Source organism: Tauraco erythrolophus, chromosome 2, assembly GCF_009769465.1.
Source record: "Tauraco erythrolophus isolate bTauEry1 chromosome 2, bTauEry1.pri, whole genome shotgun sequence".
NCBI lineage: Eukaryota > Metazoa > Chordata > Aves > Musophagiformes > Musophagidae > Tauraco > Tauraco erythrolophus.
The window spans coordinates 87,617,646-87,631,203 of NC_141466.1; the positions used below are offsets into that span (position 1 = coordinate 87,617,646).

Consider the following 13,558-nt stretch of genomic DNA (forward strand, 5'->3'; position numbering starts at 1 on the left):
TTGAAGACAAACTTGGCTTTACTGGGAAAAGCTGGTGTTTACACTGAGGCTCGCAGATTCCAGTCTTTCGTTGCTACTGCACACAGTGCTACCGCAGCCTCGGCATGTTCTGTGATTGTCACACGGAAGTCTACAGCAAAATGACAGGCTGGTGGGAATAGCGAGTGCTGCCTTGACCCAAGGAGACAGGCCTGTATCTAGAGCTGATGCCCTCTTCCCAATCCCGTCAGACCAAACGCCTCAGTACCTGTGTGCCCAGATGCTATCTGCAGTGCCACCCCTGAAAATTTAACTCTTCTATAAACCTCTGTGATAACACATTTCCTTTGTATTCTGAAAAGAATACAAATGTTAACCTTTCAACGCTGAAAAAAACAAAAAAAAGTGCCAAAATGCTAAGCCCCTTAGATAGCAAAAGGCAGGCACTCCACCTTTGGAAGACACCAAGCAAAGGGCAGCAAATGAATTATTTTGTATGAACTTCGCACAGCAAGTTGAAAAGAAAAAAGAGCTTTCGTGTATGCGAATTCTGACATTCATTGACAGATGTTAAATTGGAAGGTCCTGGCTGCAGCAGAATTGTATTTAGCCAGAAAACAAAAACAAGCCCTGTGCCCGAACTCTGCCAGAAGAGACTATAATTCTGGGAAGCCATGGAAGAAGCCTTGCATCAGGCATCCAAGACTGTTCACAAAGCTCTGCCTTGCGGCAAAGTGCTTTCTGTTCTTGCACTTCCCACTGGAAATAAATGACCACTCTCACACCTTATGGGCAATGAAACGTGATTAGCAGCAGACTGCTTTTGGCCCTGGTGCAAAGGACGGTATGTCTGGCTAATCATTAGCTCCATGTCTTTGGTCCCTGAGTCCCATGAAGCTTCACAAGAGCACAGCCGTACTGCATGTGCCCTGCACAGCCATGTCAACAAGGGTGAGATTCTTTGATATTAGCAAAATAATGTGGTCTTCCAAGAGGAAAGGAAAATGCAGTTAAGTTCCCCAAAATGAAGATAATCTATGCTGCTCCAGTGAATAAGTCTTAGAGCAGCATTTCTTCAAAAGCCCAGTGATAATCTTTACAAATACTTTGGTGACTACGAATACTATGGTGACCTACGAATACTTTGAACTCACAAAATTCCTGCTGCATCAATCAACAACAAACCTTGCGTTGTCACCCCCCGAGACCAAGCACACAACACTTGCAACACTACCAGGAGTTGGAGAGGCAGAATTTGAACACTAAGATTAAAAAGAGGAAAGGCCAGGAGGGATCCTGAGTCTGAGCCATTGCTGGTTCTCTCAGACTGCAATCTTTCTTACTTTTTTCCTTTAAAAACAGGGTGAGAGCACTGTTTTTATTGAAAATGTGCTGCTCAAGGTAGGAGACATCCATCTGTGAAAAGATCTACAGTCTAATGACAAACATGTATCAGGCCTGCAGAAAAATTTTGAGGGCAACCCAGCAGAGAAAACACTGCCCCTGACCTTGGCAGAGTCTCCTAACAACCATAATAAAGGGAGGGATTCTACACAGAAGCCTACTGTTTTCCCTACTTCACGTTTTACAGCAAAAATCACGGGGAGAGCACTGCCCAATATCAATACATTCTGTGCCAGAGTCTCTGTGCCCTTTAGAAATCCAATTTAACTTATCAGCACTTACTTCCACGGTTGCCCAGAGAAGCCAAGGCGCGCAAGAGGTTAGCTCAAGCTTCTACTAAGAACCAGATTTTGTTAGTTCTTGAGGGTGGTAGAACACACCAGTCTGACCTTCTAGATATATGGCTACCACGTAGCCAGCTCCTTAAAGGCATATTCTCCTTTCCTTTCCAGACAATGGCTCCAAAGCAGGAAAAGGAGGATAGCACCATCCTGGTCCACAGATAACATCTTCTCTAACCATGACAACTCTGAGCATCAGAAGCAAGCTTTAGAAGGCTGCATTGTTTCTAGGGATGGATCAACTGTCCAAAACTGGGCTACAATTTTCTCTCATGAAGTACCTCTCCAAGTTACCAACCATTTTATCAGGTTGTCACATACTGACAGTTTGCAATCCCACATCTAGGATGGATGCTGACTCACTGCTTGGCTTTCTAAGCTGTTTGCCTTATTTATGGCTGCTTAATACCTATGACCCAGCTTTCCTATTTGCATGATGGTGTCACTGAATTTCAGGCATTATGGTGTAGGCTGCTTACTAAGTTTTGACAGAACAGTCAGAGTGCCTTTTAAAGTTGCTATCAAGCAGTAAGCCAGATTTCTGAAAGATTGCTTCTTGCATTTGCACTGCAGAAGCCACTTACGAAATGCAGGACTGCCAGCAGAGTAATTAACTCAGCACTCAACAGTTCATTTTATTTGATTTCAGTTTAGGAGGATGGGAGGGTGTGTGCTTCAAATCTTTTCAACTATAGAGAGTGTCTTTAATACTTTTTTTTAATTTTAGTACATTTCATGATTTATAAGCAGGTCTATGGTTGGTTGAGGTCTGATTTTTCCTGATGATACTAGTAACTAGCACTGATTTGCCAACCAGTCTAAAAATAACGTAATGTAGAAAAGGAGCAAGCTCTAGATCTTCATACACAAACCAGATAAACAAAACACCCACCCAATAACTACCAAAACAGTCATACTATCCTAAACCTTACCTTCTCCCTTCCCGTGTCACTGTCCCAATGTGCTGCTTAGGTTTCCATGAGGAAAGGATCATGCAGAGTAAATTACAGGATCAGGACCACAGGCTGTGAGCTTGCAGCAGCAGAGACTTCATCTTGACAGATTCTTCAGAGTGCCACACGCATCTCTGCTGATACAGAAGTAATAATAATAATTTCATGCTAAGAATTCTGCCAGTGCCAACGGCCAGTAGATAACATCCCTACAGAGAAGGACAAAAAGGGCCCTTAGTTCCGTCAGACAACTTCTAGCATAAGCCAAGGGGCCTGATGTTAAAGCTCAAAACTTTAGATGGAGAGACAAAAGCAAATGAAATGCAGCAACTCCTCGTGGTTATGCCAACTCAGCTGAGTGTCATTATAGCAAACACCTGAACTAGAAGAACTCAGTAAACATGGAGGCTGCAACCTGGGCTCAGATGGGGCTTCTCTTCTTTATATACGCAAAAACTTCCACCTCCTTAATTCCAAGGGCTGGTAGTCTTCATTGCAGAAACTTGCAGGACCAAGCAATTATATTATACCAGGTCCATGTGTGATAAAAGTAAATTTCCATCAAAACCAGACTGTTCCTACCAATAACGAGATACTGCAATGAACTGATTAGGCATGTATGTACTATCAATTAAAAACACCAGAGGAGACTTTCTCAAAGAACATGCTTGCTCAAGAATCCCTTTTCTCCATTTCATTAGTCATTGAATTATAATTAACAAATTCATGCAATAATCACTGTCATTTTAATCATCAAAGCTAAATGTACGTTCCTTCTCATTAAATAATATTAAATACAACAAAAGATGCTAACCGGGTTGTTTCAGAGCTCCAGGAAACGCTCTTTTACACATACATGCCAAAACAGGCAAAGATTGGTTTGTTACAGCAAATTTCTGTATCTCCCAGGCTCTCTCACAGGGCTTAACATATCCAGACTGACCTAAGGAAGGAGCAGCATGGTTTGTAGAGACAGTCTCTTTTATTAAACAGCTCTCTTTCTCGAGGTACTTGCCATGTTTTAATCAGGCTTTGAGGAATTTCTTACCAACAAGTTGAATGTTTGGAAAAACGTTGATCAACAGCTACAAGGGCTGAAAACTTCCATTTACTTGTATGGCATAAGCATATACTTTCCCCCAGCAAACACAGCCCAGGAAGCAGAGAAAAAACACTTCTGAGGTGCAGGAGTAGTTAAGATTTGGTCTCAAGCCAGGGTGCCACTACAATACAAACGGCTGCCTCCAAGGCCTGAGAGACACCCCACTAGCTCACTTCACTTCAACTACAGGATTGCAACAGGGGGCGCAGATTTTGCCATCTTAAGCTGAAATTCAACCTGTAACATCTTGCCCTTTTTTTTTTATGGTTGGCCCTCCTCACACAAGCCATCGCAGCTGGAGTCCAGCTCCAGGCAGAGTCTCAAGACGTGGATTTCTCTTCCACCCCTACTGCAGTTACCGGATGCTCTCCTTTCACTCCAGCTAGCAAAGCTCATCCAGAAAAATCACAGCTGGGCAGGGGAAAACTTCTCTTGCATGCCTGGGAATGAGATTCAGCTGCATTTTGTTGTGGTGTTTAAGTTGCACAATGCAGCTGGCTCATCTATATACCTGGTTTGTGTTGAGGGATGGAGAGAAAGAAAAGGGAAATCCTTCTAATCATGTCATCACAACAAACCAAATGCACAGGATTTAAAAAGCCAAAATTAGGTATCAGCAGAAACACGTGCCACTGCAGCCCCACTGACCTGTCTTACACACTGTACCAAATTTGTCTGGACAAAATGCTGCATTGCATCATCTCACCAGACAGGAAGATTGTAAAAACTGGGATTTTGCAGGACGTGTTTGCACAGAACGTGTGTGCAAAACTGCCCTCTGCTGTTTAGATTAAGACCTGCTCAAAGAAATTGTAGCATGACCAACTCAGTTTTTAGCTGTAAGGGTCCAATTTGTGAAGAGGCAGAACTATCTGACTTCGGCTGTTTTCTGCCCCCGTGCACAGTAGGAATTTCATACATGAAAGCCACTCATAACTGTCTTGCAGCACGGACCATCTGGACAGATGTACTAGCTGCAGCAACGCTCCATTCAGCAACTACCACGTAGCAGGTGAGCACCAACGGACACCCTCTCACCCCAAAGATGAGTCAATGACATCCTCAGGGTGTAAGGGAAACGATGGTGACTGTGAGCAACCACTGCAGGAGGACACACATCTGTCACCTCATTAAAGCAAAGCCTGACCTTTACAAAACAGAACTGTAAGTCTGGAGTCAAAAGCTGATGGCACAGAGGCTTGTAGGAGTTCATGATTATTAGCTTACGGCAGTGATTGGAAAACAGGGTAGAGACCTTATTGAAAGATGTCCAGCAAGTAGTCTGCAAAGCTACACCTGTAAGCCCCTACTGCAGGGAGAGAAGCAAGAACCTGGATTTTCTTTTCAAGAACATATGGAAACCACTGCACTTCGAAAAAGCTGCCTGTTACCTAGTTCCAGTATGCTGGACAGTTTGGTAGAGAACCATCACGGAAGGGCCAGCTGTTTTCTTTGCCTTCAGTCACACATTCATACACGGGACATGGCAAAATCTGCCCTCCGAGAACAGCGTCAGATATCCACATCTTCTTTGGGAAGCTCTGTTATGGTACAAAGGCAGTAAATGAGTGCTGTCACCCGCACCAGAAGCTCAGTTTCTAGAGTGCCTCTGATGAAAGCTGGCCCAGTCCTTGTGAATTCAGCACGTTTCAGCTCTTTGCAACAGGCTTTTGGTTAGATTTGACTGTTGTGCTGACAGGCTTTTTTAGGTCACTGCACAAAGGAGACCATAAGCTATACTGGTCGGTGTAAACACACAAATTAAAAAACCAAACCAAGACTTGGGTACAACAGAAGCCTCGAAGAAACTATTTTTTTTTTTCACATCAGCCCTTTTCATATCCGTACGTTTAAAAACATGGAAGCATGGGTGTACAGTACAACACGCCTTTGAAACACTCACTAAAAGCACTTAGTGACCACTTCAAAGCCTCCCTTGAAGTTTAACTCATGTTAATTTTAACACAACAGTCATGTAGAGCCACTGTTCAGCCTAAGGGACTTTAAACACACCATCGACAGATGTACAAATGAAACTTTGGAAAGATTCTTCTGGGTGCATAAATAGCTGGAGCTTTACTTTGATGATGGCTGGCTGGCCTCCTACACAGCAGGGCTGGGATTTCTCCATTTTTAAAGTTAAAGGCAACAATAATATTCTGTCATCCCCCAGGGAAAGGAAATTGGTGCCAGATGATTCAGTGTGTGCCTGATCACTCTGGTTTTGGATTTGATTCCATTATCTAGAAAAGTTAATGGAGAGACATCAAAGGTAGTCCTGCATAATCACAAAACTAGCTGGGGGTTTTTATACAAAAAGCTGCCTGAGAAGCTCATAACTGATGATAGGAGACTTCCCAACGTAAAACTAACAGGCCTCCCATTTCCTTTATGAGAAATCCTCTTAGTGCTGAAAACAAGTGCCTTATTCTTGGAGCACCACAGAAGGGAAGATGGCTCTTTCTGGGAGAAAGATCAGTTTTAGCTGTGGTAAAACAAGATTACAGATCTTATTCACTAGCAGCTGTGAGCTCAGCAGCAGTAAACCCACAACTGGAATGGCTCACTTCCACCTTTTTTTAATTTGCAGAGGTGAAAAGAAATATGGTACTCTGTGCACTTAATGCAATGGCGTTACTACTACTGATGCAATAACATCCATCATTATCACTGCACTTCCGATGACCTGCACTTTGCTTATGTCTGAAACCAGTTCTAAATTACAGCCTCCTACATCTGTGGGCTGTGCACACTGGCTACGTAAGTCAGGCTGCCATTGTTGGAGCAATAGCACATTCCCATTCTAGACAGTATCTTCAAGTCTTCACAATTGGTGAAGTATTAGCTTCATCAGATTTTGGAAAAAAATCTTAAGCATTGGTAAAAGGATTAATCATTCCCACCCTATTAGTCAAGGCACTCAAAACAGGTATCAGAGCTTGTGCTACCATACTAACCAGGTACTTCTGGGTTACCAAATATGGAAACAAATTTGTACTTCTTAAGACTTCATTTAAACACATGCTATCTAAAATTGTTTGCATCTAACTTTGCAGGATCAAGAAAATTAAAAAGGGATAGAGTAGTATGTGTGTCTACGATGTTTATTGAAGCAATGACCACTTGTAGACATAACCAGCCTATCACCAAGTCTTCCATCAAAATCAGAAGACATTGACATCCAGGTTTGCTAAAACATACTCGGTTCAGGAGAGCATTGATTTAATTTAAGCTAAATCATGAATTCAAATCGTCATCATTACACCAAAGAGTGTAGAAAACTGTCCAGGTTTGAAGGAAGGGTGTTACTTTTGCCTAATGCTGCTTTGGTTTGTTTTTCAAGGTTGAGAGGAAGAGTTTGTTTTACCTTAAGACAACGCTGAAAGTTGAACCAAAAAGATATTACACTTTAAGCGACCACCACCAGCAAGGACAGCAGGTAAATATGCTAACAGTTCTGTCAGCATAACCTGTGAATTCTTACTTTTTAATTTTAAAGGCTAGAAAGGAAAAGAAAAACTCCTCCAAAAAGCCTCACCATACTCACTAAAAATAGAACCTTCTGCAATTTCATAGTATTTTTCTTAAGGTGCAGGTGCAGAATAACTTTTTCCCTCCAAAACAAATCAAAGGGAAAAGAGCAAACCAACACTGTCACCTGAAGATTACAGATACTAAGTTTTACTTTTACCTTATGCTACCTAATTCATGCACAACAAAAAGACTATAAACTACAGCCAGCTGTTTCAAGAAATTTTTGTTTGTACCAACCACTAACTTCAGTATTTGTCGCATTACAGAAAGATTCAATAGCACCTCAAATATCGGGAAATCGTGTTTTCAAGGGATTAAGGGGGAAATCTCTTTTCCATGGCAAACAGTCTAAGCAGACTGACTCAGTAAGAGCCATTTCTACTCCCAAACTCAGGTATGGACTGCTAGGTGACCATGAACTATCCACTTAACCTCTGAAAAATGCTATGTGAGGCAATTTCTGAAACCTTGAGACCTATGGGTTTGGAAGAATCTGCCTTCGCAAAAACTTACACCCAGCTGAAAAGAGACAGACAGAGATGGGAATGTTGGCTAAAATGCTCTCAGAGCATCCCACTTCTACTTGGACTATGCCACCTATTACCTTACTATTAATATTATCAGCATCATTAGCACAATCTATCAGCTGGTCTGAAAGATAGACACATCGAAGCATTCTCCTCCTTTCTTTTCCTTAAGTTAAACAAGTCACCGTGCCAAAAATATAAAACTACACTTTTAATTGTTTCTTCTGCCACCCGTGTGGCGATTGCACAAAACCAGAGAACAGCAGAAGCCAATCTGTTTCGACACTGAGAACATCCTATCCATGGAAAACTTGCTTTCAGAAGTGTGCTTCTGCTACTCACTTTAGTCTGTATATTATCTGCCTCCTTTTCACTGACAAAGGAGAACTTAACCTAAATTCAAGCTTACAGTATCACACCACACCAAAATTTCACAACATCCTTCTAATTCCATTAGTTTTAGCTAGTTTAGCCTGGGGGTATCATTGTCTCACCTTATCAGTGTAATTTTTATTTTATTTTTTTAAGATAAATGCCAAAAACTGTTAACCGCTTTCTACAGTCTTGAAGAGTAGAGACTGAAACGTCAACTGCCTATCTTGCAAAACGGTTTCAAGGTTTCCAAAACACCAACCTTTGTGCACTTACAATCTGCCCCAGGTTCTACTCCAAACAGCTTTATTTCAGACACCTGCATTAACAGAGCTTTCGTGTTTGCCAGACACAGCTTTGACTTGCATCACTTCAGGTGTTATTGTTCCTGACAGAAATGGATTTGTCACTCTTTCTGCAGCCAGTCATCTATTATCATTCTGATTTGCATCTCTTTCTAAGGTGATCAGTCACTGTATAAATGATCACATGTCTGTTTTCTCAAGAAATGACACAAGGTTTTAAACTTAATTAACAGCATTGGAAGACAAGCCATAACATTAAAAATAGATTTTAATGTTAAGTCATTTTTTGATCATTTGCTCTGACATTCAAATGTTCTGAAATTTAAAGTAGTACTATAGGGACACACAAGTGCAGATAAATCTTTATTGCCATCACTTCGTTTTTTCAAAAATGAGCATTGGGTTTTTAATAGGTTGTAGTTTTATGCCTTTATATGTACAACATTACAACTGCATATTTTAATAATGATGAAGTTAGTGATACTTTGATAACTCAACACAGTGTATTTATAAAATGAATTCTTATCAAAATACACTTTTTCACTGGGATAATAAATAAAATCCTGCGAAACCCACCTACACAAAGTTAATTTTAACTCTGGTAGAACCCGATGTGGTACACAGTCCATTAACTACTATGTTTGCCCCTTTATCCCCCTACTGATGCTCATCTTCTGGGGTAAGAAAACATTTTTTCCCCCTGTTGTGGTGTGACCTCATTCAACATCATCTTCAGCCAAGCACTGTGCACTTACAATTCTCTGTAAGAAGGAGAAAAACTCATTCACAATTACATAAAATTGACAGTAGGCAACTGATTATCAAGCAATGTAATTTTACACTGAACAATAAGCAGTGTAATTACTGAGCTAACTGATCAATGTTAAAAATGGTAATCTGACAGAAGTTTTTGAAGTTAGTTCCACAGAAATTACATACCGTGCAATGCCTAACAAAGCCAAAGTCAGATAAATAATACCCTATCAGCCTCACGTGATGACCTCTGTGTGGTTTTTGGCACTCTTCTCTAAGGAAACGTTTTTTCCTCCATTGTTTCCCCAGACCTTTACAACTTGCGTACCCAATAAATACTTTTCAGTGTTTGTACTGACTATACAGACCTTAAACCGAAACGTAACCAGGCCTGAGCTCTACGGAGAGCTGACTGACGCACAGCACTGAGTCTCAGCTTTACGTGAGGCAACACCGTGACGGAGTACCCTTGCACTCAAGAATGTAAAACATATTACTTATTTTATAATAGACTCATCTGCTATCATATTACCAACGTTACCTGCACAGTACTCAGGCTAAAAAGGGAAAGCATTTTATACACAGAGCTATGAACGTTTTTATCACCAGGGAAACCCCCAAGCTTCCAAAACTTTCATGTGTTCTGATGCTAGTTAACATTTCGTGTTTATGGCTGGCCCAGAAGCAACAGGCTAGCAAAAGGAACAGATTAATTCTAATGGACTTTCATAGCACTTAGAGACACTTGTAGATATATAAGTAAAAAATTAAAACCCAAGATCCAGTGCAAAAAGTTACGATTTTTCTGATGGCCCAACTTGTATTTGGGAAACAGTGGATGCACTTATAGTATCAGAGCTGCAGTCAGACATCTTCTCTACTTTAGAAGAGCTTAGCACACCCTACGCGTGAGGGAAGTTTTGTATTTCTATTTTACCCTGTTTGCTACTAATGCTACATGATATTTTTCACATACGCTTTTTAATGTTCCAGGAGAAAAAAGCCTCTTTTAATCTAACTGAACATATTAAAAAAATACACTACAAAAACCAATACTCAAGGCTGATGTAGTGGATAAGAGAAGCAGTTCAATTATTTTCAAACCAAAACAACAGGGAACATTTTGCATACCTGACTTATTGTAGGGAGCTTAGTTAGAAGCATTTGAAACACTGGTGGTGGAAGAGTCTGCTGTAGAACTTGTAGTAGCTGCTGCGGCTGTCCACACACAGCAATGGCATTGGTCAAGTGATCAACACCTTTCTCATATTCACCTGTATGACAAATCATAATGTTTTGAAATCAACCTTCTTTCACACTGTAAAGTGTTTACATAAAACATCCTTCAACAGTGGATTAAATTACTGAGAATCAATCCACCCTTTTATTCCTCCTCTCTTGCTGGATCTTCCAAACACAGAAGGTTAGAAACAAGTAAACAGATTTTTCTAGGTGAGTTTGACTCCCCAAAAGATCTTACTATAGACAAATCATCTTCTAGCAAAGGTAAAGAAAATTATTTTACAACTTAACCCTTCAAAAAAAATTATGCTATTACCTTGAGCTAGTAGTTCCTCGCCAAGCTGAATTTCCTCAAGGAAAAACTTCTGAACTGCTTCAGCATCTTTCAGATCAGGCAACTATAACACACAGAGTAAAAACGAAGTTGGCCCTTACACATCAGTTACTAAACAAGTTAGCAGAAAACATTCCCCAGTGAAATCAAACACACACACAACTGTACTGTTACACTGAAACTGGCAAAAAAAAATAAAAGCATCACCACGAAGTTAAACGTACACAGAATGTTTTTGAAACTCAGGCTCTTTCAAAGTATCACTGCATTATTGAACACAGTATTACCTTGGAAAGCCCTGCTCTCTCTTTGGCAAGCTTCTGTTTCTTCCTTCCTGTAAGAATAAAAACATCTTACGTTTTTAATTTGCAATTAAAAAAGCCTTCAGATTACGGTTCAAAACCGTGAACAAATCAAAGTTATTTCCAAAATAAGAAATTGGTAACATATTCCAAATACTGAAGACTGAACACAAGACTGCAAACCACTCTCTGCACCAGAACACCATTTAGAGGTCTACTGAGGGCTGGCAGCAGCATCCCAGCTCAAAAGGGCAACTCCTCTCTCGCTGGCTATGGCAAACACCAGCGGTGCAGGGCCTGCAGCAGAGCGTACCTCATGCGCTAGAGGCATGAAGAAGGAAAGAGAATTAGAGTAATTCTGCAGGATTTCTAACAATTATAAGCCACAGAAGAACTGCCTACAAGTCAAGGCTATCTAACTTTGAACTACATGGTGCTTCACCAACAGGAACTCTAGCAGATCACAGTACACAGGTGCACTTTCTCAGCTGCTTTAAAGCAAAGACTTGGGAACTACTTAAACAAGTGGCAATATCTCATCATCCCACAGCAAAAGCAATACTGAAGCATACATTTCTGAAATCTGAGGAAAGCAAACATTTACAGATTTAATTCCCCAACCTAAAGGCATAAAGTTGGTCTGCAACATAAAGTTGTACCAGTCCAGTAAAACTACTGTAATTAAAATGATTTATAGCTTGTTTTTAATGCAATTAGGCATGTATAAAGATATTTTAAAGCAGAAAGAATAATTTTAGTAATACTGGTGATTTCCTTCAAATAATCATTTTGGTAAATCATCAGTTCGTTAACTGAAACAGTTACACCAATATAGCTTTTAAATACAGCCTATGGTTAAATACCTGTACTCTTACTGTTTGTCCTCAGTGTCTGCTTGATAAACATTTATGTTGACAAAGAACAACTGCTGCAGAGCTCTGATTTTTCTTTTGAGACAATCTTACAAGCAGTTGTAAAAATACGACTAGCAGTTTTAATGGCAACGAGTTAAAAATTCGCAACTGTCCACATGATGAAGACATTGAGGAATATTATTTCCCAGCAACGATAACGTAACACGTGAAATTTATGGACAAGATCAAGTGTTCTTTATATAAATGGAGTTCATATTCTAACTACATGATCACTCTTTTACCTTCTATGATATTTTAATAAGCCTTAGCACCCGAATTTCTACAGCTTATTGACCTGTGTGTGGTATTTTACAACATCACATCCAGAAAAATGTGTCGTATAGAACTGTAGCACATCATAATTTTGGTTGTTTGCAATATTAAAGAAGAATTTGTCTCTTGAAAGCTGGTGCCTTCCATTAGCTCACTCCAAGTTTTCTGAACCATTACTTTGCACAAAACTCTAAACTGCATCACTATGCAAACTGGTTTTGCTAATACAGAAAATCTTAAAGATGAAATAAAAATAAGGAGAAAAAAAAAGTAACACACAAAATGTTTCACTATCAAAACAAGCCACATTTCAACTGTAGTGCATTCAGTGAAAACGTCACGGCAAAGTACAAGGAGTGACAGCTTAGTGTTTGTACGTCATTTTCAGGAGAAAACTGTGTTTTCTTGGCACGACTAATGACATCTTTTAAAGTACTACAACAGGTATCAGTCACCATGTTGAGCATTCAGAAATAGAGAAAAAAAAGACATGCTGGTAACTGCAACTATTTAATAAAAGCTTTTGACCACTGATGGCATGCACATGAAATGATATATTTTAATCTGAAAAGACTAAAGGAATGTGAAGAATCACCAGATTTTAAAATTGAACACTGACCTATAGAATCTTTCAAGTCCAATTACTATGCAATTTTTCTTCATCTTCTTAATATGTTTTTACAGGTCTCTCTCTAAGTCCACTAGCTAAAACAATTACCAAAAAGAAAAAGCTCTAAAGGGTATTTAGGAATTCTTCCTACACTAGTTGGTAACACTAGCTGTAAAGCATCTTTGCAACAACAGTGAAGTTACATTCGTAATACAAGCAAAAAGCAACGGCTTTGGGGAAAAAAAAAAACCCACACATCTAAAAAAACCAACCTTTCTGTTTTCCCTCAGCGACCTCCAAGAAAATGCATGTGAACCCACCCAAAACAGAAAGCTGAACTGCAGCTCTCAAACTGCACGTGGCTCACAGGTTCTTTGGGCACAGCTCTCGTACATGGGGGATAAGTTTCAAATGTGAACCAACGGATAACCCAACGCGCTGGTACGGGTTACAAAAATCCCTGGGCTGCCCCAGCAGCTCCAAAACCAGTCTCACAAAGGAAAAGAGTGACCAAAGAGCCGTCTGCATCTTCAGCTCCCACCCGTGAAGTCTGCCTACTGCTTGCCTCTCGCTCAGCTGTCCCGGCAGAAGGTGCTCAGAGGCAAAGTTCAGC

General features: G+C 40.3%; 1 protein-coding gene across 2 annotated transcripts in view; it reads right to left on the reverse strand.

Annotated features, from left to right (window-relative positions):
- TOMM20 (translocase of outer mitochondrial membrane 20) overlaps positions 1-13,558 on the reverse strand; it is a 35,860-nt gene that overhangs the window by 19,566 nt on the left and 2,736 nt on the right. Inside the window, exons 2-5 of one of the 2 annotated variants that reach the window (XR_015223025.1) lie at positions 11,134-11,180; positions 10,829-10,910; positions 10,402-10,544; positions 2,657-2,811 (exon numbers count right to left, since the gene is read on the reverse strand). Coding sequence is in view for 1 of the 2 variants with exons in the window: in XM_086631574.1 (XP_086487700.1) it covers positions 9,234-9,278; positions 10,402-10,544; positions 10,829-10,910; positions 11,134-11,180 (317 nt within the window). In the remaining variant the exon portion in view is untranslated. Of the gene's footprint in view, positions 1-2,656; positions 2,812-8,867; positions 9,279-10,401; positions 10,545-10,828; positions 10,911-11,133; positions 11,181-13,558 lie in introns of those variants that run through there. The other variant, XM_086631574.1, reaches the window with a different exon arrangement.